General features: G+C 67.4%; 4 protein-coding genes across 7 annotated transcripts in view; all 4 read right to left on the bottom strand.

Annotated features, from left to right (window-relative positions):
• PIGQ (phosphatidylinositol glycan anchor biosynthesis class Q) overlaps positions 1 to 1,269 on the bottom strand; it is a 14,178-nt gene extending 12,909 nt beyond the window's left edge. Inside the window, exon 1 of the mRNA XM_037732291.1 lies at positions 1,126 to 1,269. The gene's annotated coding sequence lies outside the window, so the exon portion shown is untranslated. The remainder of the gene's footprint in view (positions 1 to 1,125) is intronic.
• Positions 1,270 to 1,664: 395 nt separating this feature from the next.
• Positions 1,665 to 2,073, bottom strand: NHLRC4 (NHL repeat containing 4). The gene is given in 2 exon segments (XM_017510805.2): positions 1,665 to 1,968; positions 1,970 to 2,073. Coding segments are annotated over 2 exon segments (408 nt in total).
• A 2,373-nt stretch (positions 2,074 to 4,446) lies between these two features.
• PRR35 (proline rich 35) lies at positions 4,447 to 6,659 on the bottom strand. Its single transcript, XM_017510891.2, has 2 exons — positions 5,536 to 6,659; positions 4,447 to 5,263 (listed from the first exon to the last, which is right to left on the bottom strand). Exons 1-2 carry the CDS (start codon positions 6,618 to 6,620, stop codon positions 4,645 to 4,647), a joined length of 1,704 nt encoding a protein of 567 aa, XP_017366380.1. The 5' UTR covers positions 6,621 to 6,659; the 3' UTR covers positions 4,447 to 4,644.
• An 8,520-nt stretch (positions 6,660 to 15,179) lies between these two features.
• The window catches only part of CAPN15 (calpain 15), a 27,699-nt gene continuing 17,784 nt past the window's right edge, over positions 15,180 to 25,094 (bottom strand). For 3 of the 4 annotated variants that reach the window (XM_017510883.2, XM_017510885.2, XM_037732263.1), the window contains 11 exons: positions 20,916 to 22,359; positions 20,048 to 20,256; positions 19,781 to 19,964; positions 19,348 to 19,571; positions 18,510 to 18,635; positions 18,274 to 18,426; positions 17,710 to 17,871; positions 17,400 to 17,629; positions 17,159 to 17,325; positions 16,893 to 17,071; positions 15,180 to 16,449 (listed from right to left, as the gene is read on the bottom strand). In XM_017510883.2, coding sequence (XP_017366372.1) covers positions 16,272 to 16,449; positions 16,893 to 17,071; positions 17,159 to 17,325; positions 17,400 to 17,629; positions 17,710 to 17,871; positions 18,274 to 18,426; positions 18,510 to 18,635; positions 19,348 to 19,571; positions 19,781 to 19,964; positions 20,048 to 20,256; positions 20,916 to 22,359 — 3,256 coding nt within the window. In that variant the 3' untranslated portion in view covers positions 15,180 to 16,271. The remainder of the gene's footprint in view (positions 16,450 to 16,892; positions 17,072 to 17,158; positions 17,326 to 17,399; positions 17,630 to 17,709; positions 17,872 to 18,273; positions 18,427 to 18,509; positions 18,636 to 19,347; positions 19,572 to 19,780; positions 19,965 to 20,047; positions 20,257 to 20,915; positions 22,360 to 25,094) is intronic. The other variant, XM_017510884.2, reaches the window with a different exon arrangement.

Raw genomic sequence — 25,094 nt, 5'->3', positions numbered from 1 at the left:
AGCCTGTCCCGGACCCCCACAGCCTGCCCCGGACCCCTCAGCTCGGCTTCCTCGGGCCAGAGAAGCCGACGACCTGGCCTTCGGGGAACCCGGACCCCGCCTTGCTCCCAGCCTCGCGGGTGAACAGGCCCCCCGCCGGGCCCAGCGCCCCCGCAGTCTGCAGAGGGGCCGCCCCCAAATCCCGAAGGCCGGCGGTGCCGGGAAGTTTGAGCCCCGGTGGGACTGGCCCGGAGGCTGCAGCCAGCGATCGTCAGGCGGGAGCACCCCGCCTCCGCAGGCGAGGAATGGGACCCCCCCCAGACCGCGACGCCCCCAGACCGCAGCAGCAGCTCCGGTTTAGTGAGCACCTACTGCGGTCCCCAGTTAACCCCGCACCCACAGGGCCCTCATGGGTGAGGGACCTCTCAGGGGTGCCGTCCTGTGACACGGGGGAGCCCCACCTCCCCACCCCCCAAGGCAGGGCCAGACACTGTCCCCTCCCAGCTCCCTGCCCCATGCCAGCCCCTCCCTGGACCCCAGACCCACAGAGTAACCCAGAGGCCTCTCCTTTCACACCTTGTTTCCTCAGTTGTAAAATGTAAGCAGAGGGTTAGATCCCTGTTTTTTCTCAGTTTCCCCCCACCCCACCTCCCAGACGGAGTCTTGCTCTGTCGCCCAGGCTGGAGTACGGTGGCACAATCTCGGCTCACGGCAACGCCTGCCTCCCGGGTTCAAGCAGTTCTCCTGCCTCAGCCTCCCGAGTAGCTGGGATTACAGGCACGTGCCACTACAGCCGGCTAATTTTTTGTGTTTTTAGTAGAGACAAGTTTCACTGTGTTAGCCGGGATGGTCTCCATCTCCTGACCTTGTGATCCGTCCACCTCGGCCTTCTGAAGCGCTGGGATTACAAGCGTGAGCCACCACGCCTGGTCTTTTCTCAGTTTTCTAAAGCAGCAGGAGTCTGTCCTTAGAGGAAGGCTCCCCCAGGCCCTCCCAGCACGCCTGCACCTCGAGTGCGGAGCTGTTTGTCCCCTTTGCAGAATGAAGGCCCAGACAGCCTTCATTCACCGGGACGTGGAAGAAAAGGCACCCAGACTTCAACCATTCATGGGCCTCCAGACACCTCCAGGGCTGCCTCCCCCTTACCTCTGCCAGGCCCAGAGAAGCTACTGGAGGCTCAGGACTGTAGGTGCCTCTAACTGGGGACACTTAGCGCTACACCCCTGCCCAGGTCGCCCAGCCCAGCCCAGCTGCACCCTCCCTGCCTGTCTGCCTCTGATTAGGAGGCCTGGGCGGGGGCACCTGGAGACAGCCTGCCTAGCCATGTGCCAGCAGCTGGCCCGACATGCCAAGGGTCTCAAGGCTTCAGCTGCCAGCTGCAAAGTTCATGCACGGGGCCTGAGTGGACATGGGGCGCGTACATGCAGGGGCCAGGGCACTCAATGGGGACAGCAGAGAGTGGCCCCGGCTGGGGAGGCTACAGGCCTGCCAAGGGCAGCCTGGGAGGCGCTGACTCAGGAGCTTCACCAGCAGGAGGACTGGGCCCAGCCCAGGCAGTGCTGGCATCAGGCAGGCAAGGCCCACAGCCTGCAGGCTCCACCCACACTGAGGGTTCCTCCCATGGTGATCCAAGGGCCTTGGAGCTAGCCCCAGGCACATGAGGGCTGCCCCAGCCCAGCCGCAGGTCAGGCCAGCTCCTTGAGGCCCTGGTACACCTTGATGGAGTTGTCCTTGGCATTGGCCACCAGGAGCTGGCCCTGGGGTGCACAGGCCACTCCCAAGGGCTGCCCAAGCCGCTGTGACACCAGGCGGATGGGTGGCCCAGATCGGGGAAACAGGGTCACCTGGCGCCTCTGCTCATCTGCCACAATAATGTTACCCTCTGAGTTGGAGCAGATGCCCGCTGGGCAGCCAAAAGTGTGCCCTGTCCAGCCCCCAAGGGAGCCCAGTGGCTGGTGGGCACTGTCAAACAGCCGCACATCCTGAAACTTCACACACAGCAAAGCCCCCGTCAGGCCCCGGGCCCACCCAGCACAGGCCCTCCAGACCCAGCCTGGAAGCCGGGACCAGGGGCTCCCAAGCAGGGCCCGACATGAAGCTGTGCACAGCCCAGGCACGTAGTCTGTCACCAGGAGGCGACTGAGGGCGTCCACAACCAGCCCCCGGGGAGACGGGAAGGTGCCCCCCAGGTCCTGGGCTGTGTGCTGGAGTGCACAGACAGCCCCATGGACGGGTCGCTGACCACCACGAGCCCTGATGCAGTCACAGCCACATCCTCTGGAACAAAGGCCCGGGCCCTTGGAGCACGGCAGGGCAGGAGGCAGATCCAGCACGTGGACACAGGGCGCAGCCCTGGCCGTGACAAAGAGCAGGCCGGCCATCCTGCAGCCCCTGTGGGCACCCGGATCCGCCCAAGCAGCTGGGGCTTCCAGGAGCCAGTGGGGGCTCCAGGCGGGTCCAGTGTGAGATGTGGACGCCGGGAGGCCGGAGTCCGGGCAGGCCTGTCACCGTGTCCGCTTCTCTGCAACTGGGCAAAGTTTGGGGCCACGAGAGAGAGAATAAGGCCCCACTGTGTGCAGGAATGGAGAAGTCGCTCCTCCTGGCACCCTCCAGGCGGGCCCGGGGCCCTCCCGTTGGGCCGGATCCTCCAGGCCCTGAGGGTCGGCCTGGCCCCAAGCCCAGCATCTCCTGGCCACCCCAGCATCTCTGTGCCTGGAACTTGAGTCTGGGAGGCGCCGTCCATGGAGCTCACTGTGGGTTTTGCTCTGGGCCCCAAATGAGCTCACGGGCATCACAGCCTTGTGGGGACAGACAAGCTGCGTTTCTCAGATCCATCTGCCTGTGAAGCCCCTTTCTGCTTGGGGGTCACCCACACTTAGCCCTTCTACCTGAGTCTCTTGGTCAGGAAGACTGAGGGGTGAGGGAGCCTGTTCCGAGGGCGTCCACCTGCCCCGCCGAGAGAGGCCAGGCGGGGACGCTTCTACTTGGGGCCCCTCGTGCTGGGCGCTTTCTGAGGCGGGGTGGCTGCAGTCTCTGTTGTTGGAAACTAGGTCCCAAGGAAGGGGGAGGAGCCAGTGGCAGGGACGCAGCTGGGCCGGGTGGAGAAGGGAGAGAACGGTCTTGGGCCTCAGCCCCGGAAGCTTCTGTGAAATAAAAACCAAGTTCCCCAAAGACTCCCGGTGCTGCCTCGGTGCTGTTCCCACTTCCCTGCACAGCCGGATGCCACGCAGCGCACCCCGCTTCAGGGGGTCCCTCATGGCCCCCCACAGACAGCAAGTTCATTACTCCAATTGGCAAGGTAGCCCCAGGCCACCACCCCCGAGCAGAGTCCTTGCGTCTGAACCACGGGTGGGTGACCCGCTGGCTGAGGTGCCCTCTGCAAGGCCTGTCCTGCTCCCCACAGGTGACAGGGAAGGAGGTTCTGTCTCCACACCTGTGAGACAGGTGCTGTTGCCCCCAGCAAGGTCATGCTTACCTGTCTGCCTGGGGGGGTGAGGAACTGGGGTGCAGTGGACACATGGAGGTGCAGGGGCTGAGGACGGGGAGTCTCCCTCAGACTCGGGACTTGGGGACACTTCCTGACTGCCTGGGGCCCCCTGCAGCCCCTCCAAGAAACCTCTGGGTAGAAGAACCCAGCCAGGACCTGTCCCCTCCACCACCGCTGCACTCCGAGCCTGACCAGCCAGCACCCCAGCTCTGGCCGCCCCGAGGCAGTGGGTTGGGGGTGCCGATGCTATCTCCCTGGCCAAGCAACTCCCCAGCTCTGGCTGCCCCGAGGCAGGATCCGGGCTGATGCTATCTCCGTGGTAGTTAATGGGGCCGCTGCCAGCCTGCTTGTACTGCCCCAGCCCAGCCGGTCCAGCCCAGCTCAGCTCAGGGAGCCGGGCACAGGCAGGAACTGCTTCTCCTCCTCAGGGGCAACGTGGGCTACAAGGCCCCTTCCAGGGTGGGTGTTAAGGGCGTGGCCAGCTCCCCCAGGAGGGAAGTGATTTGCTGTGGGGGTCCCGGGTGCCCCTCCCTGCCTGCCCATCCCCTGCCCGTGGGAGGGCTGAGCCAGGCCATGCCGGGAGGGAGGCAGTGAGCTGTGAAGGCTGATGCCTATCGTGGCTGCAGGGTCTGGCAGAGGCCAGCAGAGCCCACGCTGGGTGAGCAGCCTCCAGCCACGGAGCCTCGGGGCTACCGTTTAACCGCAGGAGAGCTGATGTTAGTGCTGCCTTGCTGGATTCGGGGGTCTGTGCCCACCCCCAGCGCACCGGAACGCAGGCCAGATCAGCCCAGACCACACGCCTCTCCTCGCTCAGCTCCCCACGCCGACGTCCCCTCCCACCCCCAGACTCCAACCCCCACAGGAGGGGGCCGGGCCTGAGGACAGAAGCGCACCCAGGACTCCCAGGCCAGGACATTTCCTCAGGCGGGTGTCCAGGTGCCTACATCAGGGCCCCAAAGGAACGAAGCGCAGGCGGTGTGTGTGAAGACAGTTTCTGTTTTAATGTCCACAGTTGTGATTAATAACCGTCACCTCCCCGTCCCTGTGTGGCCCCAGGGACAAGCTTTGGCCACGGCCCGCGGGGGTCTATCCACATGCATGCTGAGAGGGGACGGGTCTCAGGCCTTGGCCACGGGGCTGGACCAGGTGAGGGTCGGACACGCTGCGGGCGGAGACAGTCAGACCGCGGCGCCCGGGGGGCTCTGCAGGCCGCAGACAGCCTCGGGGGTGTGGGAGCTCCCCGTCCCGACACAGGTGCCCCAGCCACTGCCAGGAAGGACGGGGTCATCCGGGGCCGGGAGGGGGAGGCCAGGCGGGGGGACGCTGGAGTCGGCTTCACACTTGGTGGTGTGGCCAGAGAAGGGTTCAGGTGCAGCCGGGCCCAGCATGCGGGGTGGCTCGGGGGTCCCTCGAGCCAACATGGGACCCAGCTCCGGCTGCCCCCAGGCCTCTCCAAGAGCCTCGGGCCCCTTGGCAGGTGCGCGTTTCACAGACAGGTCCAGGGGCGTGTCGGGCGGCTTCGAGGCCCGCTCCAGCGCCCGGTGAATGGTGAGCAGCTCCAGGCGGATCTTGCCCAGCTGCTCCCGCAGGGGACTCGCGACTAGCCCCCCAGCGGGCACCAGCTGCCCCAGGCGTCGCTCTAAACTGGCATAGTCGCTGAGGGCCCGGGTCAGGTCCTCACCCACGCGCCCTGGGCTTCCCGGCGCTGGGCCCCGAGGCTGCGGCAGGAAGGGGCCCTCGGGGCCGCCCGGCTCCCCGTCCTCAGGCCACATCATCGCAGAGGAGCCAGTGGGCAGGCTGGGAGTGTGGGAGCCGGTCGTGAGGCCACACTGCCCCAAAAGTGCCCCCAGCCCTGCCCCATCCCCCTCATGGCCTCTGCCCCATGGCCCCTGCCTAGAGCCTGGGCTCTCCCGGAGACCCCAAGGACCCCCGCACTGGCTCTTGGGTCTCAGTTGTCCTCTGTGGCCTGGAGCCCACTTTCCCAGTGGCTGAGCTCAGGACAGACCACAGCCACCATGCCCAGCCCCCCGGCCCATCCACCCCAGGAGCTGGGCACCCAAGACACCTACCTGCTCCGGGAACAGAACTTTGTGAGGCCGGGGGGTGCCTTCGGGAGCTCCAGCCTGCTGCCCAGGGACAGCCTCCTCCTGGGGTCACTCTGGGCCACCCGCTCCAGCTCCCCCTCCTGCCCTGAGTCCCTGGGGGTGACTTGGGGCCACGGCCCCAGCCCTGGAACCGGTGCCTTCAGCAGGCCAGGAGCCAGAGCCCCAGGGGGACCCTTCGGAGAGACAGGGGCCTTGGCCAGGGCGGCTTTGCCTGTGGGCAGCCCCAGAGTGTGCTCCAGGAGCAGCGGGTAGTATAGGCGGGGGACCGGGGTGGGGCGCTGAGGGGGCTGCGGGGCTGGGAATGCCGCAGCCGGGGGCTGCAGGGGGCTGGCTGAGGCCAGGAAGGGCACGTGGGCCGCAGCGGCCAGTGAGGGCCCCAGGTAGGAGAAGAGGCCCGGGCTGAGCGGGTAGTTGACACCCAGCAGGGACAGGTGGAGGCTGTGGGCCTCCGGGAACTCCCCTGGAGCAGGTGGGGGGTAGCAGGGGACGCTGCCTTCAGGGCCTGCTGAGGCCATGTCCCCCACAGCCACACCCCTTGGGCCCCCTCCCATCCCTGGCTTCCACGACTCAGGCAGGAGCCCACCAGGGCTGGAACCTTTCCGGGTGACCCTAGCCCCAGGGTGTGGTGGCCCTGGGGACCCCTCGGCCCTGGGCTTGGGGCCCCTGCCACGGTGCAGGGGGTGGGCAACAGCCTCCATGATGTGGTCAGGCGTGCGAGCAGCATCTGGGGGCCGCGCTCCCCGGGGCAGCCTGCCGGGGTCGGACTCCCCAGGGCGGTCTGGGGTGGGTGCGCGGGGCCTGGGCGTGGTGGGGCGGCGGCGGCACGCCCAGTCTGGGGAGTCCAGCAGCAGGGAGAGGGAGTCTTTGCAGAGGCTGTACTTCATGTGGTTGTAGAGGTGCGACTTCTCCAGGCAGGTGAAGGGGCACTGGAAGCATTTGTAGTTGTAGGGTTTGCCCCAGGGCCGCGGGATGTAGTGTGGCTTCTTCGGCTTCCGAGACCGCGCCCTCGCCCCTGTGCCCACGCGGCACGAGCCTGCCTCCCGAGACATGGCAGCCTGCTATGGGGCAGGCCCGAGCACCACGGCCACCTGCAGATGGGGCCACAGTCAGCGCCCAGCCCACTCCCCACTGCTCTCCATTCGGGGCTCGCGAGCCTCGGGGACGGGAGCCCAGAGTGCCCCTGCCTCCCCCCTGCGCCGCCCCGGCCCCCTCCTTTGGCTCCTCCCCATGCACACTTCCAGGGTGGTCAGTGCAGCAAAATAAAGGAAAAAAAAAAAAAAAAAAAAACAAGTCCAGGACACTCAGCAGCTTCTGACTGAGACTGGCAGCAGCACGACACTTCTGAGAGTTAGTGCAGCCTGGGCAGGATCGGAAACGCACACCGGAAACGCGTTCCTTGTTTATCTGAAATTTGATTTTAACTAGGTGTCCCTTATTTATGGGCTGACCCGACACAGGTCCCCACCTCCGAGGCCAGGCCGGCTCGCTGGCGATTTCTAGGATAATTCAGCCCACACCCATCTCCCCACAGCACGTGAGTGGCTAAAAGGGTCGGCGTGGCCAGGTCTCACTCTGGGGAGGCGTCAGCCTCGTGGTTTCAGGCCCTCTCGCAACCCCTGCTCGCCCCTGTTCAAAAACGACGGAAAGGCACCAAGACGAGACACCAACACGAGGGCCTGCATGGGATGACGCTGCAGGCGCGTGTGTGCATGTGTGTGTGTGTACACGTGTGTGCGTGCACGTGTGCGTGTGTGTGTGCCCGTGTGTGCACGTGCGTGTGTGTGCATGCACGTGTGTGTGTACGTGTACGTGTGTGTGCACGTGTGTGTGCGTGTGCATGTGTGCGTGTGCATGTGCATGTGTGTGTGTGCACCCGAGCGTGCAGAGCCTGTTCCAGCAGGGTGTCAGGTGGACACTGGGGGTCTCTGAGGGGGTCAGCCTCACGTGGGGCCAGGCCAGGCTGTGGGGAGTGGACGTCCTAGCATGGCCCCGTGGCTCAGCCACCTGCTCAGCTCAGCTCCATCTGGGTGGCTTCAGGCAGGTCAGTGGCCGAGCCTGCAGCGGCCACACTCAGCCAAGACCCGCTCCTCCCCACGCCCCGCACGGCACTGGTATGCACTCCACACTCCATCTGGGCTGCCACCTGGGCTGCCCACCGCCCCGGCACTGCCTGTGTGGGGTACACGGCACGCCTGCGCACACGGGCTTTGAGCGTGTGTGCACCGCGCACAGGCTCACGCAGAGCCCTCACCCAGTGCCCAGTGGAGCCACCTCTGTGCCACCTAGCCAGCTCAGAACAGAGGTTGCCACCAAGGGAAAGGACCCTGGCCGCACACACGCCTCGCACCCTGTCACGGCGGACATGGTTGCTCATCTGTGACAACACACAGCACACCCAGGGTGTGGGCAGCTCTCCGACCCACTCGTACATGGCACTCACGAGTGCACACGGGCACCACACACCACCCAGGACACATGCAGACATGGCTGGTCACACGTGGTCGGTGAGCTGAGCCGGTAGGGCTGGGGCAGTGCCGTCTGCTGCTCCTAGAACCCCAGGTGGGCACCGCTGGGGGGACCACCAGCGGCAGGAGAGGGCCGCTCCTCCAAAGGCTTGGGGCCCTGCAGGGGGTCACAGGCTGCGTGGGCAGGCAGAGGCCGACTGGCTGGTTTGTGGCTGAGACAGGGTGGGGGTCGGGAGGCAAGAGCTGGGCCAGGAGAGGGCCTGGGGCTCCCTGAGGGGCTGCACACGCGACCTGGACTGGGTGATGGGTGCAGAGGCAGCCCCTTCTCCCTGCCTGCCGCCCCCCAACCCCATGTTGATGACAAATGGGTGTGGGTGCTCCGGCGACAGAGGCGGCTGTGCGGGGCCATCGATCACCCAGCCCTGCGAGCCACACAGCTGTGCCGACTGGTGCCACAACCCATCCTGCCTCCCAGCAGAAACCCAGAGCTCCTGGGTCCGGGGCTTCTCCGAGGGGCTGTCTCAGCAGCTGCCCACCCCATGGGAACCCGGAGGATGCCTGGCACTCAGCTGGTGTGTGTACACAGAGCAAAAGACATCCCCGGAGAGCAGGCACACGGACGCACACAAAGGCACAGGCACTCACACGCATGTCCCAGCCAGACCCAGCAGTGGCTCCCCGGGCACCCTGCACCCCTCTGCCCGGCCCAGATACCCGGCCCCACTCACCTTTCCCTGTCTGGCAGAGAACTGGTGGCATGAGGGGCACAAGGCCCCACCCTGGGTCAGGAGGAGGCGCCCAGCAGCCGGGGACCCTTGACCAGCCACCCTCAGACCCTGCCGCCCCCCTCCCCCAGGAAGCGGGGAGCCCCACACAGGCGGGTGAGGAGAGCGCCAGGGCAGGCTCCCGTCTGAGACCCCAGACCTGGCCCCTGCCCTTCCCGCCCAGCCCCTGAGAGCGGACCTCCCTCCCCTCGCGCAGCTCCTGGACGCCGAGAAGTGGGGTGCAGGGTCCAGCCGCCCCTCGCGCCCCCACACTCCGGGCCACCCGCCGCCCCCGAAGCCCCTACCTGCGCCCGGCCGGGAGCGGAGCCCGCGGAGCCGCCAAGTCTGCGAGGCCGCGCGTGGGGCGCAAACTTCCCGCCCTCCCCGCCCCGCGCCGGCGACGACTCGGACCCCCGGGACGCGCTCGGGCTCTCGAGGTAGGATGCGGCTCCCGGGGGGGACACTGAGGCCGGGCGCCCGGAGCCGGACCCCTCGGGCCGGCGCTCACTCTCGCAGCAGCGACGCCCGCAGCCTCCGCCGCCGCCCGCGAACCCCCGACGCCGCTCGCACCCGCTGAAGTTGGCGGCAGAGGCGGGCGCGCGTGCGCCTGGGCGCCGGGCTCCGGGGGGCGCTGCGACCTCCGACCGCGCTCGCGGCGGGAGGGGCGAGCAGCCCCCGGCCCCGGCCCGAGCCCCCCGTCCCTCCGCCCCGCCGCCCCCCGCGCCCACTCACCTGCATCGTGCGCCGGGACCCGCTCAGCTCTCGGGGCGGCGCGCGCGGTGGGGCGGCGGGACCCCGGGAGGCAGCGCCCGGCGAGCGGACTGCGGCGCAGGTGTGCGGCCGAGTGAGGGGCGCCCCGCGCCTCCCGTCCCCGTCGCCCACAGGCTGCCGCGGGGGTGCGCGGAGGCCGCCAGGTCTCCGGGGTCCCCGCCCGGCGTGATGGGTGTCAGCGCGCGGGGCGCAGGAGAGGGGCCGTCAGCGCTCATCCGTCAGGGCTCTGGCCCCTGACAGCCGCCGGCCCACCCGAGCCAAGGCCCCGGGGGCTGAGCCCGGGACGGGGGGCCTCGGCCGGAGCTGGCCGGGGAGGGCAGCGCTTGGCGCGGGGCGGCGGAGCCGGGCTCCCTTCCGCGCCCTCCCTGGGCGAGCCCTGCCCTCCGCTCTCTTTTCCTCCAAACAGGAGGCTGCAAGGCCCGGCCCTCGCACCCCGCCCTGCGGCTGTCGGCCTCCACCTGGGCTGATTTCCAGGCATCCTCCTCCTTTTCTGGGTGCAGAACCCCTCCTGTCCCTATTCCCCACTCCCCTGGGAGGTGCCTCTGGGCTGCGCCACCAGACTATGCACTTCCTGGCCGTTTGAAAGACCCCCTCTCCACGGGAGTCTCCTCCTGAGAGGACCTGGGGCGTGCAGGTGAGAAGCAGGTCCAGGGAGGGCCCTGGACCCCCGGCCACACCACGAAGCCCTTCCCCCAATGTCCTCTGGCCAGGGCAGTTCCCGGCCCCACCTCCCTCGCTGCACCAAGTTCCAAGTCCCTCCCTGAGCTGCCAGAGCATAGAGGTCTGCAGTCCCACTGCTCAGCTAGGTCCTAGGGGAGATTGACCTGACCGGCCTACTCCTTCCCAGACACACACACAGGCATGGCTGGGGTAGAGCCGGACACGACCTCTCCGGAGATCTCCTGCCTTCGCTCAGGGGAGACGTCCTAAACCCTGCGCATGTGACGGGTGGGCCTGGGCGTCTTCAGCCAGAGGGGAGTGTGCTGTTCTGGGCTGGCTCTGAGGCTCTGAAGAGGCTCAGGGAGCCCCGACTCACGTGGCTCCCTGGGACCTGGGACTCCCTGCAGGCTCAGCAGTGGGCTCCGGGGCTGTCTCCAGCTCCGGTTAGGGTCATGGGTGCCCTGGGGAAGAAGGGAAGACCCCATGGGGCTTCTGGGTGTCCCTCCTCAAATGGGGCAGAGAAGAGAGTCCAGCAGCATCTCCGTGGCCGTGGCCTGGCTGAGGAGTCCCTCTCTGTGCACTGGGCGGATGGCCAGGCCCAGTGTCAGGTGGAGCACACCCAGGGTCCATGAGGAACGGCCCTTGGTTCTGGGGTAGGTGTGGGGCTCTGTCTCCCTCCTGCCCCAGTGCCACCTTCTCTGACACAGCCGCCTACGCCTGTCCGAGGGAAGTCCTGGGGGTGGGGCTGGGGACTGGGAGGGGTGCTGTGGATGGCAGAGCATGCCAGTCTTCTCTCTGCCCGCCTGGCCTGGCCCAGCTGACCAGCTGACCGTGCAGGCAGCCCCGGGCCGGGAGACAGCTTGGGCTCCGTCACGCCAGCAGCCCCGTGGAGAGTGGGGGCCAGGAGGCCGGCTGCTTCTATGCATAGACCCTGCTCTGGACATGTTCAGCCAAGCACTGCCCTGCAACACCAGGGGCCGAGGTCACCCTGAGACAGTGACCTGAGGGACTGCTGGTCACCCTGACACCAGTAGCCTGAGGCTGACCCCTCTGAAGGTCTGGAAGAGGCCACAGCTGACAGCACAGGAGACAGGCTGGCTGGAGGCTCTGGCCATCATCCAGGGGAAGGAAAGTAAGGGAGCACGGAGCCCTGGTGTTGGGGGGCCTCAATCTCAGCATGCAGGGAATGAAGCCCAGTGAAGCTCAGGGGACCAAGGAGACCCAGAGGGGTCAAGGCCGTGCTCAGTGCTGAGCTGGCCGAAGGGAGCAGCCGGAGCCCCCCAACGCCCCTCCTCACCACGGATGAGCCTTTGCAGAAGTTTGGATGAGAAGCGTAGAGGTGGCAGCCCCCAGGGGAGCCCAGGGGCGCCCAGGGGCACAACTCAGACACGCTTCTGTCCTCCAGGAATGGCTCTGGCAAGGAGGAGGAGGGCCTGCCCTTGCTGGTGGGGGTCGTGAGATTCAGCCGTGGCTGCACCCAGACAGCCCATGCATGGTGGGGTAAGGGGTGTGTGAGGCCCGTACCTCGGGTGCCCAGATGACTGTCCCCACCACGAACAGCCCGGCGAGGCTGGGTGGTCAGTGTCAGCACCCCCTAATCACAGGGCCCCCTAGGCACATGGGCCTCCTCACTGTGGCCATGACCCACCTGCTGGGACCCAGCCCTTGCAGACAGGGCTGACCTTGGGTTTGGAGGGGTGGCCTCTGCTCCCTGAGGCAGTACTGTGTTTTGGCACCTGTGCCCCCCACTTCCTGGGCCACAGCCCCCTTCTGCAGAACGGGGTGGGCACTTCTGCTCTGGTGGGTCCTCGTGGGTGCCCTGACGTCTCCTTAGCCAGTCCCAGTGCAGGGTGGGATGGCGCCCCCGCAGCCCCTCCTTCTGCCTTCAGCCAGAAGCTCATGTTGGCCATTAACCTCTTCTGCCCAGTCTGCCCACGGCTGCCCGCCTGTCACCTCCATTAACACCGAGACTCTGTGCCGGGGGGTGCGAGGCCAGGACGGAGAGCTGGGCTCAGGGAAGGCAGGAAGGCAGCGCTTGGCATGGCCATTGCCCGGGGGCGGGCCTGTCTCATCCCCTCAGCATCGGCTCAGCCGGCGTCGGGACAGAGGCTGCAAGCCCCACGCAGGTTCTGAGACCCTGGCATGTCTGTCCAGTGGCAGCTAGATGGAGCCCCCCACCCTGCCCAGAGTGGGCTCAGTACTGTGCAGGGTGCCTGGCCATGGCTGATGTCTGCCCTTTCACTAACAGACCCAGGGCCAGTGGCCACCTCAGAGCACTTCAAGGACCACAGGCCTCCTGGGGGCTTCCTCCTTCCCACCCACCCAAGGACCTCAGGTTGAGAGGGCAGCCTGGGCCTTGGCCGAAGGGGTCAAGGCCACACATGAACCTGGCACCAGCCCAAAGCTGCCAGCTGTGATGGGCGGGCCCACAGTGGGCTGCAGAGGGGACACAGATGGGGCTGGGCCGCCAAGTTGGCTGGAGTGCCCAGGGCAACGGCCCATGGGTATGGGGGGCACACAAAGAGCCTGGGAAGTTCGGGGGTCCTCCAGCTGAGGGAAAGGGGGCCCTGTTAGGAGGTGCCTGCATGGGGGCTCCAGGGGGAGCCGTCGGCTCTAACACCCTGGGCCTGCACACAGCTGTGCCGGGCAGAGTCCTCCAGAGCAGCTCCGACCCGCCCAGAGCCCACTCCGGAGGGTCCGAGCGCCGCCCCCCCGCCAGCGGCTCGGCTCTGGAAGACCCCTGCTGGGCCCTTCCCCACGCAGTGCTGTCCTCCCCTGGACTTGCCGGACACTGGCCACCCTGGGCTGGGTGTGGGGCTGACCCTCTGTGTGTCCTGGGCGTCTGGGACGGATGAGGCTGCTGGATGCTCCTTGGAGGGCCGAGCTGCTGGAGTGGGAGAGGGAGCCCCCATCCCAGGAGGCTGGGAGCTGGGTCGGAGCCTCTAGTCCGACAGAGAGGGCAGCCGGCCAGGCGGGTGTGATGGGAGGCTCCGGCTGCCCGGGCCCCCACTGGCTCCCAAGGCTGGCACTGGCCAGCAGTGCCCGGGGCCGACAGCAGCCATATGTTGGGAAGAGGAGCTGTGCGCGTCTCTCTGCGGCCCCCAGGGCCGGCCTTCCTGGGCCTGTCACAGACGATTTTCCCCGCCTGAGTGGCAGGCCGGCTGGCGGGTGGGGTGGCGGTGCCTCCAATGGGCAGGTGGGGCGGTGGGGCCCCAGCATGGCCCTCGGCACCAGGGCTGGCCACTCGGGGTGGATGCTGGGCCGTGGGCTCCCATCCCCCATACCTCACTAAGCACCCCACGCCCGATGTGGTCACCCCTGCCCAGGTCTAGGTTGGGGTCCTGGGGGAGCTCCAGCCGGCCAGCGGGGAGCGGGAACTCCTGCTAGGACGTGGGGAGGCAGCCAGGGGTCCACACTGGGCAGCCGTGCGCCCCGGGCAGGTGCGAGAGGGCCTGGAGCCGCGGCCCAGTCAGCCCAGCGCCCAGAGCTGTGGAAGGAGGCGGGGAGGCCACGGCTAATTTGTACACTAAGTGCTTCTGACAGGGATGCTTCACAAGTGAGAACTCGCCACCGCCCGCCCCGGGAAGGCCACTGTGGCCAGCAGTGCCAACAAGAGGGGCCAGGAGAGGGCACCGTGGGGGCACAGGGCTGGCAAAGGCCAGACACACGGGGCGATGGCACTGTTGGTGGAGGTGAGACCCAGGGGGACTTGTGGGGGAGGGGAGAGGTCCACATGGAGAAGGGGAACAGGGGCAGCCCCTGACACTCGCCCCCAGGGTCTGCCCTGCACCAGGGCTCTGCGTCCTGGCCAGCCAGTCCTCCCTGCACCTGCAGGATGCTGGCACCTGTCCCCCAACCTGCTCCTAACCACCTCCTCCAGGCCCCCACAGCGGCCCTCAACACCTGCTAGGGTCTGAGCTGTCCTCTGCAAACGCCCCCCTCCCTCACCACGTTCCTGTTGGAGCTGCCCCCAGCATTCGGGCTTCCATGTGGAGGGGAGGCTGCTGGCTGGGTGAGTCGGGGGCTCCGGGTAGCTGTGCGGGTGGGCACAGACCCCCTGCCTGCTGTGGGGACTCCTGCCCTGACTCCAGAGGGTTCTTCTTGTGGGCCTCTGTCCTGAGCACCCCAGTGCTGGGGTAGCACAAGCCAGAGATGGGTGCCGGGTGGGGGTGGGGCCAGGGACAGAGGAGCAGGAGATGTGGGGGTCCCAGACGCCCCAGGGCTGGACAGAGCCAGACTGTGCCGGACAGGAGTGGGTGCGAGCCCGGCCCCCACCCACAGGAGGAGTCTGGCGTGGCCACGCAGCCGTGGAGCAGTGGAGCAGGCGTCCTCGGGCTCCGAGGTGAGATGTGTTCTGGCAGCTCCCCGCCGCCCGAGGCCCGCCCGGAGCCAACACTGCTGGTGGCTTTAATTGCTTTCACATTCAATACGCTGCCCGTGACAGCCTCTTACCCCGCGCCGGCCGCGCCCCAGCCCCCAACTCTGCCCAGGGACGGCCTGGCTGCCAGACGGCAGTCTGACCGGGTGCTCTGCTCAGCAGCACCTGCGTGGGGCAGAGGCCACCCTGAGACTGGGCTGGGAGGGACCAGAAAACTTTTCTCCCCATGCGCCCCCTGCTCTGTCTGCTTCTGCCAGGAGACTGATGGGTTCAGACAGGGCCTCCACCGTGGACGCCTCGCTGGGGAAAGCCACACGGCTGCTGTCCCATCTGCCCAGGCCTCGCTGGCCCCGCAGCCACAGGTTCTGGCCCTGCCCCCGCCCAGTGATCAGTCCTTCCTGGCAGGCTGGTTGCCCCTTACAGGTTTGAGTCACCCCACCATGGCCGTCTCCAGGGGTCCCCACCTGCAGGCCCGCCCGGGATGCCTGGGCAGGGCCTCTCCCTTGGACCTGCAACCTTCCCGCCCCTTCCACAGCATCCTGGGTGGGGCAACAGCAGAACGGGGCGTGATTACAAAACAAAACGCTTTTATTTGGTCCATGGGAGCCTGAGTCGGAAGCCACTGTGGAGAATCCTACCGTAAAGGAACGGGCTGACAGTTGATAAAATAGTCTCTGTGTCACAAGAGCTGGCCATATTTACAGGGTTAAAAATATTCACAGCTCGGAGGACAGGGAGGCCAAAGGGGAGTAGGGAATGTTTCTCCAGGTGTCAAAGCCGCAGAAGCCCCTGAGGGGGCAAGGGGGGAGCGAGGGCAGGACTGGCCTGCTGCCTGGGGGCCAGGAGGGCTCCAGAGGTCTGCACATCTACACTCCCTGGGCTGCGGGGGGCGGTGGGAACAGCTGAGCCCTGCTGATGCCCTCGATGGGCCGGGCCGAGGGATGGGATTGACTGAGGAGCCTGCTGGTCCCCAGCCTGCTGGGCAGCGGAGAGCGGTGCTGAGGACTGGCATACCCACAGCAGGCCTGGCGCCAGCTGCACCCATCATGGCTTCGATCCTGGCGTGCGCTCCAGGAGTTGCATAGTGTCGCTGGGGGGTGACTGGCCAAGGGCCCCCCTTCTGAGACAGGCACAGCCCCCAGGATTTGCCGCTCCACGCCAGGGCTCCAGGGACCCCGCCTGCCTGCAGGGGACAGGGACCCAGGCTCTGGGGGAAACCTGACCTTATGCCCCCTGAGGGGTGGTCCCTGATCCCACCCCAGGGCCTTGGCCTCTGACACCCAGACTTGGTGTGGACCGAGCTGCTGGCCGCCTCTCTGGCAGGAGACCCTAAGCCCACAAGGTGGGGTGGCCTGGCCTCGGCCCCCGTCCCCCCGCGAGATGCTGGGCTCAAGGCTGGCAGGTCAGCTGGGCTGGCTCACAGTCCGCCTGGTTCGAGGTATTCTTCGTGGCGGCTGGGAGGCCTGGCCAGGTGGACTGTGGGTGCTCGGGGGGGGAGGGAAGGGGGCGGGGTGCCCGTGGGAAGCTGCGCCCTGGGCTTGGCAGCTCCCTGGGCAGGGTCCTGAGATTCTGATTCAAGCGTCCTCTGTCGGGGTCTCCCTCATAAAGTGCGTGTGGGGGGTGGGGGTCCATCTGCGCACAGCCCCTGCCCAGGCATGGTGGTTACAGCGGCCGGGGTCCATGCAGACCGGCAATCTCTGGTGTGAGCGGGGGGCTGTGGGTGCCCTTCGAGGCCGTCCAGTCGCTGAGGAAGGCCTGGGCTGCCTTGCGATGTGCCAGGCGGTGGGTGATGGAGAAGCCGGCATTGCCTTCCAGCTGGGACAGGATCACCAGGACCTGCCTGGGGGAGAGGACCAGTGAGGACCAGTGGAGGGCAGGGTGGGGGTGGGGCGGGGCTATGACCACCTGTGCAGAGGCAAGGGCAAGGGGAGGGGCTGGTGCAAGACACCTGTGCAGGGTGGGGACATGGGTTGTGGTGTGGGGGCACCTGTGCAGGGGTGGAGGTAGGGGTGGGGGTGTGGGCACACCTGTGGAGGGCTGGGGGTGGGGGTGGGTATGGATGCCCCCATGCAGGGGTGTTGGTGGGGTCATGGTGCACCTGTGCAGGGGTGGGGGCAGAGGCATGGGTGCACCTGTGTAGCGGTGGGCGTGTAGGCGCAGCCTTCCAGGCGTGGGGGTGGAGGTGTAGACACACCTATGCAGGGGTAGGATCATGGGCACACCAGTGCAGGGGTGCGGCTGGCGGTGTGGGGACACCCTGAAGGGGTGGGGGTGGGGGAGCACCTGTGCAGGGGTGGCACACTGTCCTGGGTGCGCAGGCTGCCGCGTGTGGACACCACGTTGAAGCTGTCGCTGCAGTCACACTGCACGTGCAGGTAGGCCTTGGGGTGCCGGTTCTCCACCACCACGATGAGCCCCGCCCAGCCGTGTGTCAGGTAGTAGCAGGTCATGCCCTCTCGGCCCTGGACACAGGCAGGGCCGTTGTGGGACAGGGCAGGGCCGGGGCGCACTCCCCTCGCCCACACTGCCCTCCCCCGGGCCCCACCCACCTCATGCCGCTCCCCGCGGCTCTCGGTGAGCAGGATGATGGCGTCGGCCAGCGTCGTGGGCTGGGCTTCCACGGGCTCCACCATGACCAGCCTCGAGCTGTACACGGCCAGCACGTGGCCTGGCGGCTCCGGGACAGCTCTCGGGACCCCCGCTGAGGGGCTGGAGGCTACAGGGAAGGGTGTGTGAGCTGCTGCCCTCCCTGAGGGCCCGGGGCGTGGGCCTGGGGCAGGGGGCGCGTACCTTGTGGGGCGGGGGTGCCCGGCGGGGGCGGCCCCCAGTGGTTGAAGGCGCAGCACACCACAGCGTACTCGCCCGGCTCCAGCATGACGTCACAGCTGACAAACTTCTTGACTGCACGCTTGCTGTGGGCCAGGAGGCGGCCGAGGCTGAGGTGGCCGCCCCTGCCGAACGTCGCCCGGAACACCAGGATGCACAGGTCCAGCAGGTGGCTGTCCACGGCGTCCGAGCGCCTGTGCCAGACACCGCGGGCCAGGTCACACGTCGTCACGGCCGCCAGCCCAGCCCAGCCCAGCGGGGCCCCGCACCCCACCTGCTGCCCTCCTGGAAGAGCGCAAACTCCAGTGAGGCCCGCTCCAGCACCGTGAGTGCCGTCACCCCCACGGGCGCGCTGGCCGAGCTGGGAAAGCAGCCCTGCACACGGGCCTCCTGCCAGTCCGAGTGCACCTTACAGATGTCCACGGAGTCGAAGTACCTGGGGGCAGCGGGAAGACGCAGCCCTGAGTGCACCACGGCCCACACCTCTGAGACCCAACTCCTGGCACCTCCGCAGGCCGGTGACCACAGCAGGCACAAGCTGCTCTGTTGCTGCCCTCTTGCAGCCCGGCCCTGGGGACCCATCCCTGAGGCCTATACCGAGGTGGCTCTTCAGGGTGCTGGGCCCTGGTGGACTTGGGGACAGTGGGGCTCTGCTGACCTAGGTGAACCTGGATTCTGAGGTCAGCGCTCCGGAGCCGAAGCCCTAGGTCCCACGTGCGGTGGACCACGGGCAAGCCGTGGTCTCCATCCCAGGTCAGCAGTAGGGCCAGGCTTGTTCCCCAGAAGGACCTGACCCTGGGAAGGCAGGTCGTGGCACACCCCCCCACGGAGCAGGTACCTGACGAAGTCACCGTACTCCATCCAGAAGACGCCCTCGCTGCTGCCGTGCGGCATGAGCTCGCCACGCAGGTGCCCTGGCCAGTGCGGCCACTCGTCCGACCAGCTGCCGTTCCAAGAGAAACGACCCCAGGGGTTTCGGAGCCGCAGAAGCCTGGAGACCAAGGGGTGAGGGTCAGAACTGCGCCGCCCAAGGCTCCACGGCACGCTGCCCACCCTCAGCCAGCCCGGCCCCACCTGGTGCCCTGGACATCTCGAACATCCAGGATGGAGTAGGCATGGCGGGGGCGCAGGCCCAGGCTCTCATAGGCTGAGTCGTCCACCTTCATGTTGCCCCCACCACAGGAGGCGCCCATGAGGAACCTGTGCGGCAGAGCAGCCCTTGCTGACCGGGGTCCTCACTGAGCGGGGCCCTCGCTGACCAGGGGCATGGATGACCGGGGACCCTCACTGGCAGAGGTCCTCACTGAGCGGGGCCCTCATGGCATGGCTGATTGGGGGGCTTGATGACCGAGGCCCTCGCTGGCCTTGACCCTGCCCCCAGGGCAGGCAGGGGCAGCAGAGGAGGGCCCATCTCCTGCCTGTGGGGACCAGGTGAGGTATGTTCAGGGGGTCTGGCCCAGCGCCCTCCACCGTGCCTGAGGCGCACAGGGCCTGAGTGGGGGTGGCTCCGGGCTCTGTGGCTCCTGAGTGGGCAGGCAGCAGCACTGCCCAGGGTCAGCTGAGAGGAGGGCCACTCCCCGCAGGCCTCCCGGGGTCGAGGCACAGACCCGCTGACCAGGGTGTGGCCAAACTCAGAACACGCCCCTCATGCCTGCTCTGAGGAGGGTGATGGCACTGGGCTCACCCCACAGCCCAGGTCAGGATGTGGCCTTCCTGGCATGGGAACGCTGGCTCCAGCCCCGCCTGGGGAAGGGGAGGTGATGGGGGCCACGGCCTGGCCACGCAGGGTCAGCCCACTGCAGGGGCAGCTCGTGGACGCAGAACTGGGTCAGAAGGCGCCAGCCCCACGTCTCCCCCGTCCGCCTCGCGTCTCCTCCCAATGCGGCTGACCACGCAGCGCCCCCCCTCTTACCCAGCCTCCTTAGAACTCAGCATTTTGGCCCAGATGAGGTCAGTGTCAACGGGCTCCTCGCGGGGGTTAGTGGAGCTGACCTGCAGCGCCAGGCTCTCGCAGGGGGCGCCGGTGAGCGTGGCCAGGCCTTCGATGGCGCGGCCCGCCTGGAGCGCGAAGTAGGAGCCGTGCAGCTTGGCCAGTGCCTTCTCGATGAGGGCCACCCACAGCTGCTTCCGCTGCGCCTGCAGAGGGCCGGGGTCAGAGGCCACCCTCACCTGCTCCCCACACCGCACCCCCTGCGAGGAGAGGAGGCTGCCGGCTTCGTTGGCGGGGCAGGGGGCCGGGGTCAGAGGCTGCCCCACGCGCCGCCCCACCTGTGAGAAGAGGAGGCAGCCGGCCTTGTTGGCGGGGCAGGGGCCGGGGTCAGAGGCCGCCCCACGCGCCGCCCCACCTGTGAGAAGAGGAGGCAGCCGGCCTCGTCACAGGGCAGCATGTCGTCCACCAGCACCGTGGTCCACGTGCCGTCCTTACACAGCCGCACCTGGTAGGCGCCCTCCGCACACAGGCTGCGCGTGACCATCACCCGCTCCACCAGGTCCGGCCGCTCCGCCAGCACCGCCAGGGCACTCAGGAACCTGCAGAGCATGCGGGTGCCCTCGGGGTGACCGCAACTGGACACCCGCCCACCTGCCCCACCCCGGCTTGGCGCGGGCCTCACCAGCAGTTCCCCAGCAGCCCCTGCAGGATGTCCGAGGGCCGCAGTGTGTGGAACACAGACCATGAGGCTCTGTGGTCCCTGAAGACGGAGCAGTTGATCTCCTGGGGCCGCAACCACTGCTTCACGCGCTGCTGCACGCTGTCGCCCGTGGGGAAGCCCACAGACTGGGGCCCGGGCGGGAAGCTGTCGTCCACAAAGCTCACGTTGTTCTGTAGAGACCACAGCCACATGCTCAGGCTGAGCAGGGCGGCCTCACTCTACCCAGCAGGGACAAGCCCCCACCCAGGAGAGCACCCGAAAGCAGTGCCTGACCCCGAAGGAACGGGTCGAGCGCGTACAGCCCACAGACCTGGTGCTCGGCTGCCCTGCCCTGTGTGGAGGGCGCCCTCACCCTGGCGATGGGTGGGGAGCAGGGAACATGTGGGCCCAGGGGCACAGCACAGCCCCCAGGGGGAGGTGTGGGGATGGCAGCCCGGCTCTCGCCCTGGCCCTGCTGGAGAGGGTGCAGGCTGCTCCTCAGCTGACCTGTGGGGACACCAGCCTGGACTTGGAGAGCAGAGCCGGGCACATCCCAGCCTCCCACTTCAGCAGCATCTCCATGCTGCCCCTGGGAAGCCCTAGCCTCCCTGTGACCGATATATCAGAAGGGACCCTGGGCCCTCCTGGCCACGGAGGAGGGCTGAGGTGGGTAAAAGTCGTGCATCTTGGTCACCGGCAAGGACCTGGGGTCAGGAGGCCAAGCAGGACCCCAGGGCAGCGGGTGCTGCCCTCCCCTCACGTCTTGGGCCTCGTGGCTTCTCCCCAGCTGACAGCCAGACCCCAGCCTGACAAGGGGGAGGGCAGGAGGAGGGCGAGGGGCGTGCCTCACCTCCCGGCAGAAGGCCACGATGTTCTCCCAGAGCGCCTTGGCCTCGCCCTCGTCCGTCTGCCGCCGCTGCTCCACATGCATGCTCTCCCTGCGCCGCAAGGGTGCAGCCCCCCGCCGCTGGGCCACCAGGAGCTGGGGCGTGTGGCAGGCGGCGCAGTGTTTGGCCCGCGGCGCGTTGAGCAGGGTGCAGGCAGGGCAGGCCCACTGGCCCGGGCGCTCGGGCAGGAGGCGGGCGGCCTTCTGAGCTGAGGGGACCCGTCCGCAGCTTCTGCCACAGGGGCCGGGCTTGTCGGCCCCGCAGTCGGGGCAGTGGGCAGGGGGCTCGCCATGCTCCTGGAAGCCGTGCAGTTTGGAACAGCCACAGGCCGAGCACCTGGGGGCCGCGGTGGGGTTCCTGAGTGTGCACTTGGCGCACGCCCAGGTGGTGAAGTCGGGGCTGGAGGGGCTGGCGGGTGTGTAGCGCACTGTGTCTCCGGCCAGGTCGATGACGTCGCTGCCCGAGGTGGAGCTGCCGGCCTCTGCGCGGCTGGAACCGGCCTCCGCAGCCTCTTCCTCCAGCACGCTCAGCCGTTTGCTGGACAGCAACTCTGCCAGGCGGGCGGCCCCAGCCCAGCCTGCGCCCTGGGGTCCCCTGCAGCTGGCAGAGGGTGAGGGCTGGGCAGCCTCAGGCACCAGCGGCTGCAGCTGGGGGGGGACCTCACGTCGGCTTCGAGGCACGGGGTTGTTCTGCAGGGCGGACGAGAAGGGACTGAAGGGTGGGACCCGGGGCGGCTCTGGCTCAGCAGCTGGGCCCTGGCTGGTGGCGGGGGGGTTGGCCTCGGCACCTTCCCCAGGGAGGCCAGGTGGAGGTGCAGCAGGTGTGACGTGGAAGCCTGCTGGGGCCACCACTTCCGGGACCACCAGGGCCTCAGGAGGGATTCGTGGCAGCGAGAGCCTGCGTGGGCCCCCGCAGGCGGAGCAGGAGCTGGCCACGGGCGTGTTGTGCAGCGTGCAGCGTGGGCAGGCCCAGCCCCCTCCGGGCTCTGCTACCCCCTCCTCTTCCTCCTCGTCCTCTCGTTGCCCGCTGGTGGGCTCTGTGCTCACCAGCCCTGAAGTCCTCACTGCACCTGCTTCCTCTTGGCAGCTGCCCTTGGGTTCCCCCAGGATGGCGGGCGGCCTGGGGAGGACCCCGTTGAGCACGGGCAGAAGGGCAGCCCCAGGCGCAGGCTCCGGGGCGAAGCCGCACACCTCGCAGGCCTCCTTGCCCAGGAAGTTGCGGAAGGTGCAGCGGGCGCAGGGCCATTTCTGCTCCTCCACGCTGAGCCGCAGGATGTGGTTGAGGTCGGGCTTGTGCCGCGGGGCCTCGCAGATGGAGCACTGGAGCTGGCCGGCTGGATTCAGGAAGGTGCAGCGCGCACAGGACCACTCTCCCACCGTGGCCATAGACCCGGGCGAGTGGGTGTGGCTGCAAGGGAAGGTGCTCGTCAGGGCCACCCTGGGAGGTCCCCACCCTCCCCTCGGACTGGGGAAGGACCCGTGGCTCTGCACCCCAAAGCCGGACTGCTCCTCAGGGGCACTGCCTTCTCTGTCACCAGGCCTGTGGCTGTGGGGTGGGCACCCAGGGGCTGCAGTGCAGATGGCAGGGAGGGCCCAGCCAGGCTCAGGATCAGGTCTTCCCAGGCGTGGAAGAAGAGGTGCTCAGGCCTCGGGGAGGGCAGGTGGGCTGTGCCTCTGGCTCCTGCAGACCCCGACAGGCTGGCCAGGGCCTGGGGAAGGCATGGGCTGATCTGAGCAAGGGGCCTCCTCACGCCACAGCACAGCCTCCAAGACAGACTGGCTGCTCTGCCTGGCAGAAAAATCAATTGTTCTTGTTAATATGGCATGAATCTTGTGCTTCTAACGGCAGGTTCCATCTAAAACCTTTCGGTTCAGGAAGAAAGAAAACTTGCCTCTTCATAAGAAGCAAAAAAACCCGAAAAGTCTCCGCGCTGCCTTCCCTGTGCTTGGCCCCGCATGGCGAGGGCTCTGAGCTGCTCCTGGCAGAGCGGACGGGGAGGAATGCATCGGGCGAGGCTCAGGGCATCTATCTGGAGCAGAGACCCAAGGCGGGGACCTGCTCTAATCGTGGGCTTCTGTGAAAAGCCCAAGGAACCTGCGTGCAGATGGCCATGCCTCTCCCGGCTCACCCACTTGGAGAAGGGCGTGGATGCCGCTCAGGCCGCACAGAGCACGTGCAGCAGCTGGCGGGCCCCTGGCCACACCTGCACACCCCCAGCCTGGCTGCCCAGGTGTCCAGACCGGTCTCCTGTGGGTGGCAGAGTGGCCGTGACCTCTGCAGCCCCCACTCTGGAAGGTGCCTTTGCGGACTCTGCACCCCCTGACGGCAGGTGAAGCTGAGGTGGGTGGGGCCTCCCGGGACACGCCCTCCCTTTGGCCCTTTGGCCGCTGCAGGCCAGCAAAGGCAGCCTCATAGGCTCCAGAGAGGAGAAAGAAAACGCAGGTCCCCAGGACCAAAAACTTGCCAGCAAAGTGTCTGCTGGTCCTGCCAGTGCCTGGGACACATGAGAAGACACCTTTTGGAGCCGTCCTATAAAAACCCAGGTGAGGCAGGAAGACAGCCTGCAGCCCAGGAGGGCTTAGATGAAACAAGGCTGAGGTGGGCGGAGGCAGGCCTCGGCCCTTCTGTGGCTGAAGCCTGTGAGTGGCGCGCCCCTGCCCCCGCCGTCTGTGCTGTGCAGGCCTCTCACGGTGGGCCGAGGTGGAAGGGGGTCGGGGTCCGTGGCCGGGAGACCTGGGCAGGGCCCCCACCCTCCTCCCTTCCCTCGTGCACTGCTCTGGTGTCCGCAACCCCCGGCCACTCCCTCAGCCGCGCTCTCCTCTACAGGGCCTGGGCAGGCTCCTGGACAGGCTCCTGGGCTCAGAGACCTGAAATCCTTATGACAATTTAGATGGAGTTTGACTCGATGCCCAGGAGGAAGTGCAGCGCCTGATCACGGCTCACTGCAGCCTTGGCCTCCGGAGGCCAGACCACCAAAGCCCGCAGCAGGAGTCCAAAGACCCAAAGCAAGGACTCAGCAAGGTCCTTCCAGAATTCTCAACCCAGAGCGTTCCTACAGCTGCAGCACACACTGCTCAGCAAGGCGTCCGTGCCACTGTGGGAGGCACGCAGGCGTGCCTTCGAAGGAGACAGCTCGGGAGACGATGGAGCCGCTCCTTACTGCACACGGGCCAAGTGGAATGGAAAATGGAGGCCACTGTCCAGAAAAATCCAACACAAAAGACCCGTGTGCCCAGTTAGCTGGGTGTTACCAACACTCAGCTCCAATGAAGTCGCTCGCTGCGTGCAAGACAGAGCCCACCCTGAAGCAGCTGGGATGGCAGCACCCGGAGCATGGAGGCCATGGGCCCGTGACCGTGGCACAGGGTGCCGTCCAGGTCCTGGGATGTGGCCTCTTTCTTAGAAAAAGTGAGGAGGAGGAAATTCACTCGGTCTCCCAGGGCCTCGGTCAAGGCCACCAGAGCCGAGGCTGGGGCTTCCTGGGGAGCTGGCTGAGGAGGCCACACCCAGAAACACAGATGCCCTGTCTGGTGGGGACAGCCCTGCGCCAGGCAAGCTCTCAAGGCCCCTGGGGTGCTAGACATGGTCAGCAGCTCTTCCTGCTGTGCTCAGGGTGGCTGATGCCACAGGGGCTTCTGCCCAGAGCTCTGAGGGGTAGGGGTGGTGCCCCCTCGGGCTGGGCTGCATTCTCCTGGGCTGGCCACAGCCCGGTGCTGGTCAGCCTTCCCGGGTGGGGTCTGCCCTTATTGCCTCTGAACTAAGCTGCCGCTGCCTGACCTGCTGCTTACTGATTAAGGGAGCTGCACCCAGCAGTCAGCTGCACAGGGACCTCCGGCCCGTGCCGGCCACATGCTGTGGCAGGGAGACACGGGCTGCGCCCAGCTCTCCCAGGCTCCGCAGGCCTGTGCACCACCTTTTCCTCCTTACGGGAAATCCTGCCCTCCGGAGGCATTGTGAGAATTCACCAGGGCCGAGAGCTGGGCGAGCAGCTCTTCAGTCAACACAAGGACCGCCCTTGACGTTCCCCCGTCCCAGTGTCCTGTCACGGTGGAGCAGGTGTCACCTGTGTGTGGGAGGGCTCCGTGTGTCCCTGGGGGTGGAGCAGGGGTCACCTGTGTGTGGGGAGGGCTCCGTGTGTCCCT

This window comes from Cebus imitator, unplaced genomic scaffold, assembly GCF_001604975.1.
Source record: "Cebus imitator isolate Cc_AM_T3 unplaced genomic scaffold, Cebus_imitator-1.0 Scaffold444, whole genome shotgun sequence".
Lineage (NCBI taxonomy): Eukaryota > Metazoa > Chordata > Mammalia > Primates > Cebidae > Cebus > Cebus imitator.
The sequence above is the reverse complement of the archived record's forward strand: the minus strand, read 5'-3'. Positions and strand labels throughout refer to the sequence as shown.

Excerpts from the sequence above, each read along its gene's own strand:
- PRR35 (XM_017510891.2), bottom strand. The coding sequence starts at position 6,620 with ATGTCTCGGGAGGCAGGCTCGTGCCGCGTGGGCACAGGGGCGAGGGCG. Across the intron at positions 5,264-5,535 it reads AAGTTCTGTTCCCGGAGCAG|CCTGCCCACTGGCTCCTCTG; the intron begins GTAGGTGTCTTG and ends CCACACTCCCAG.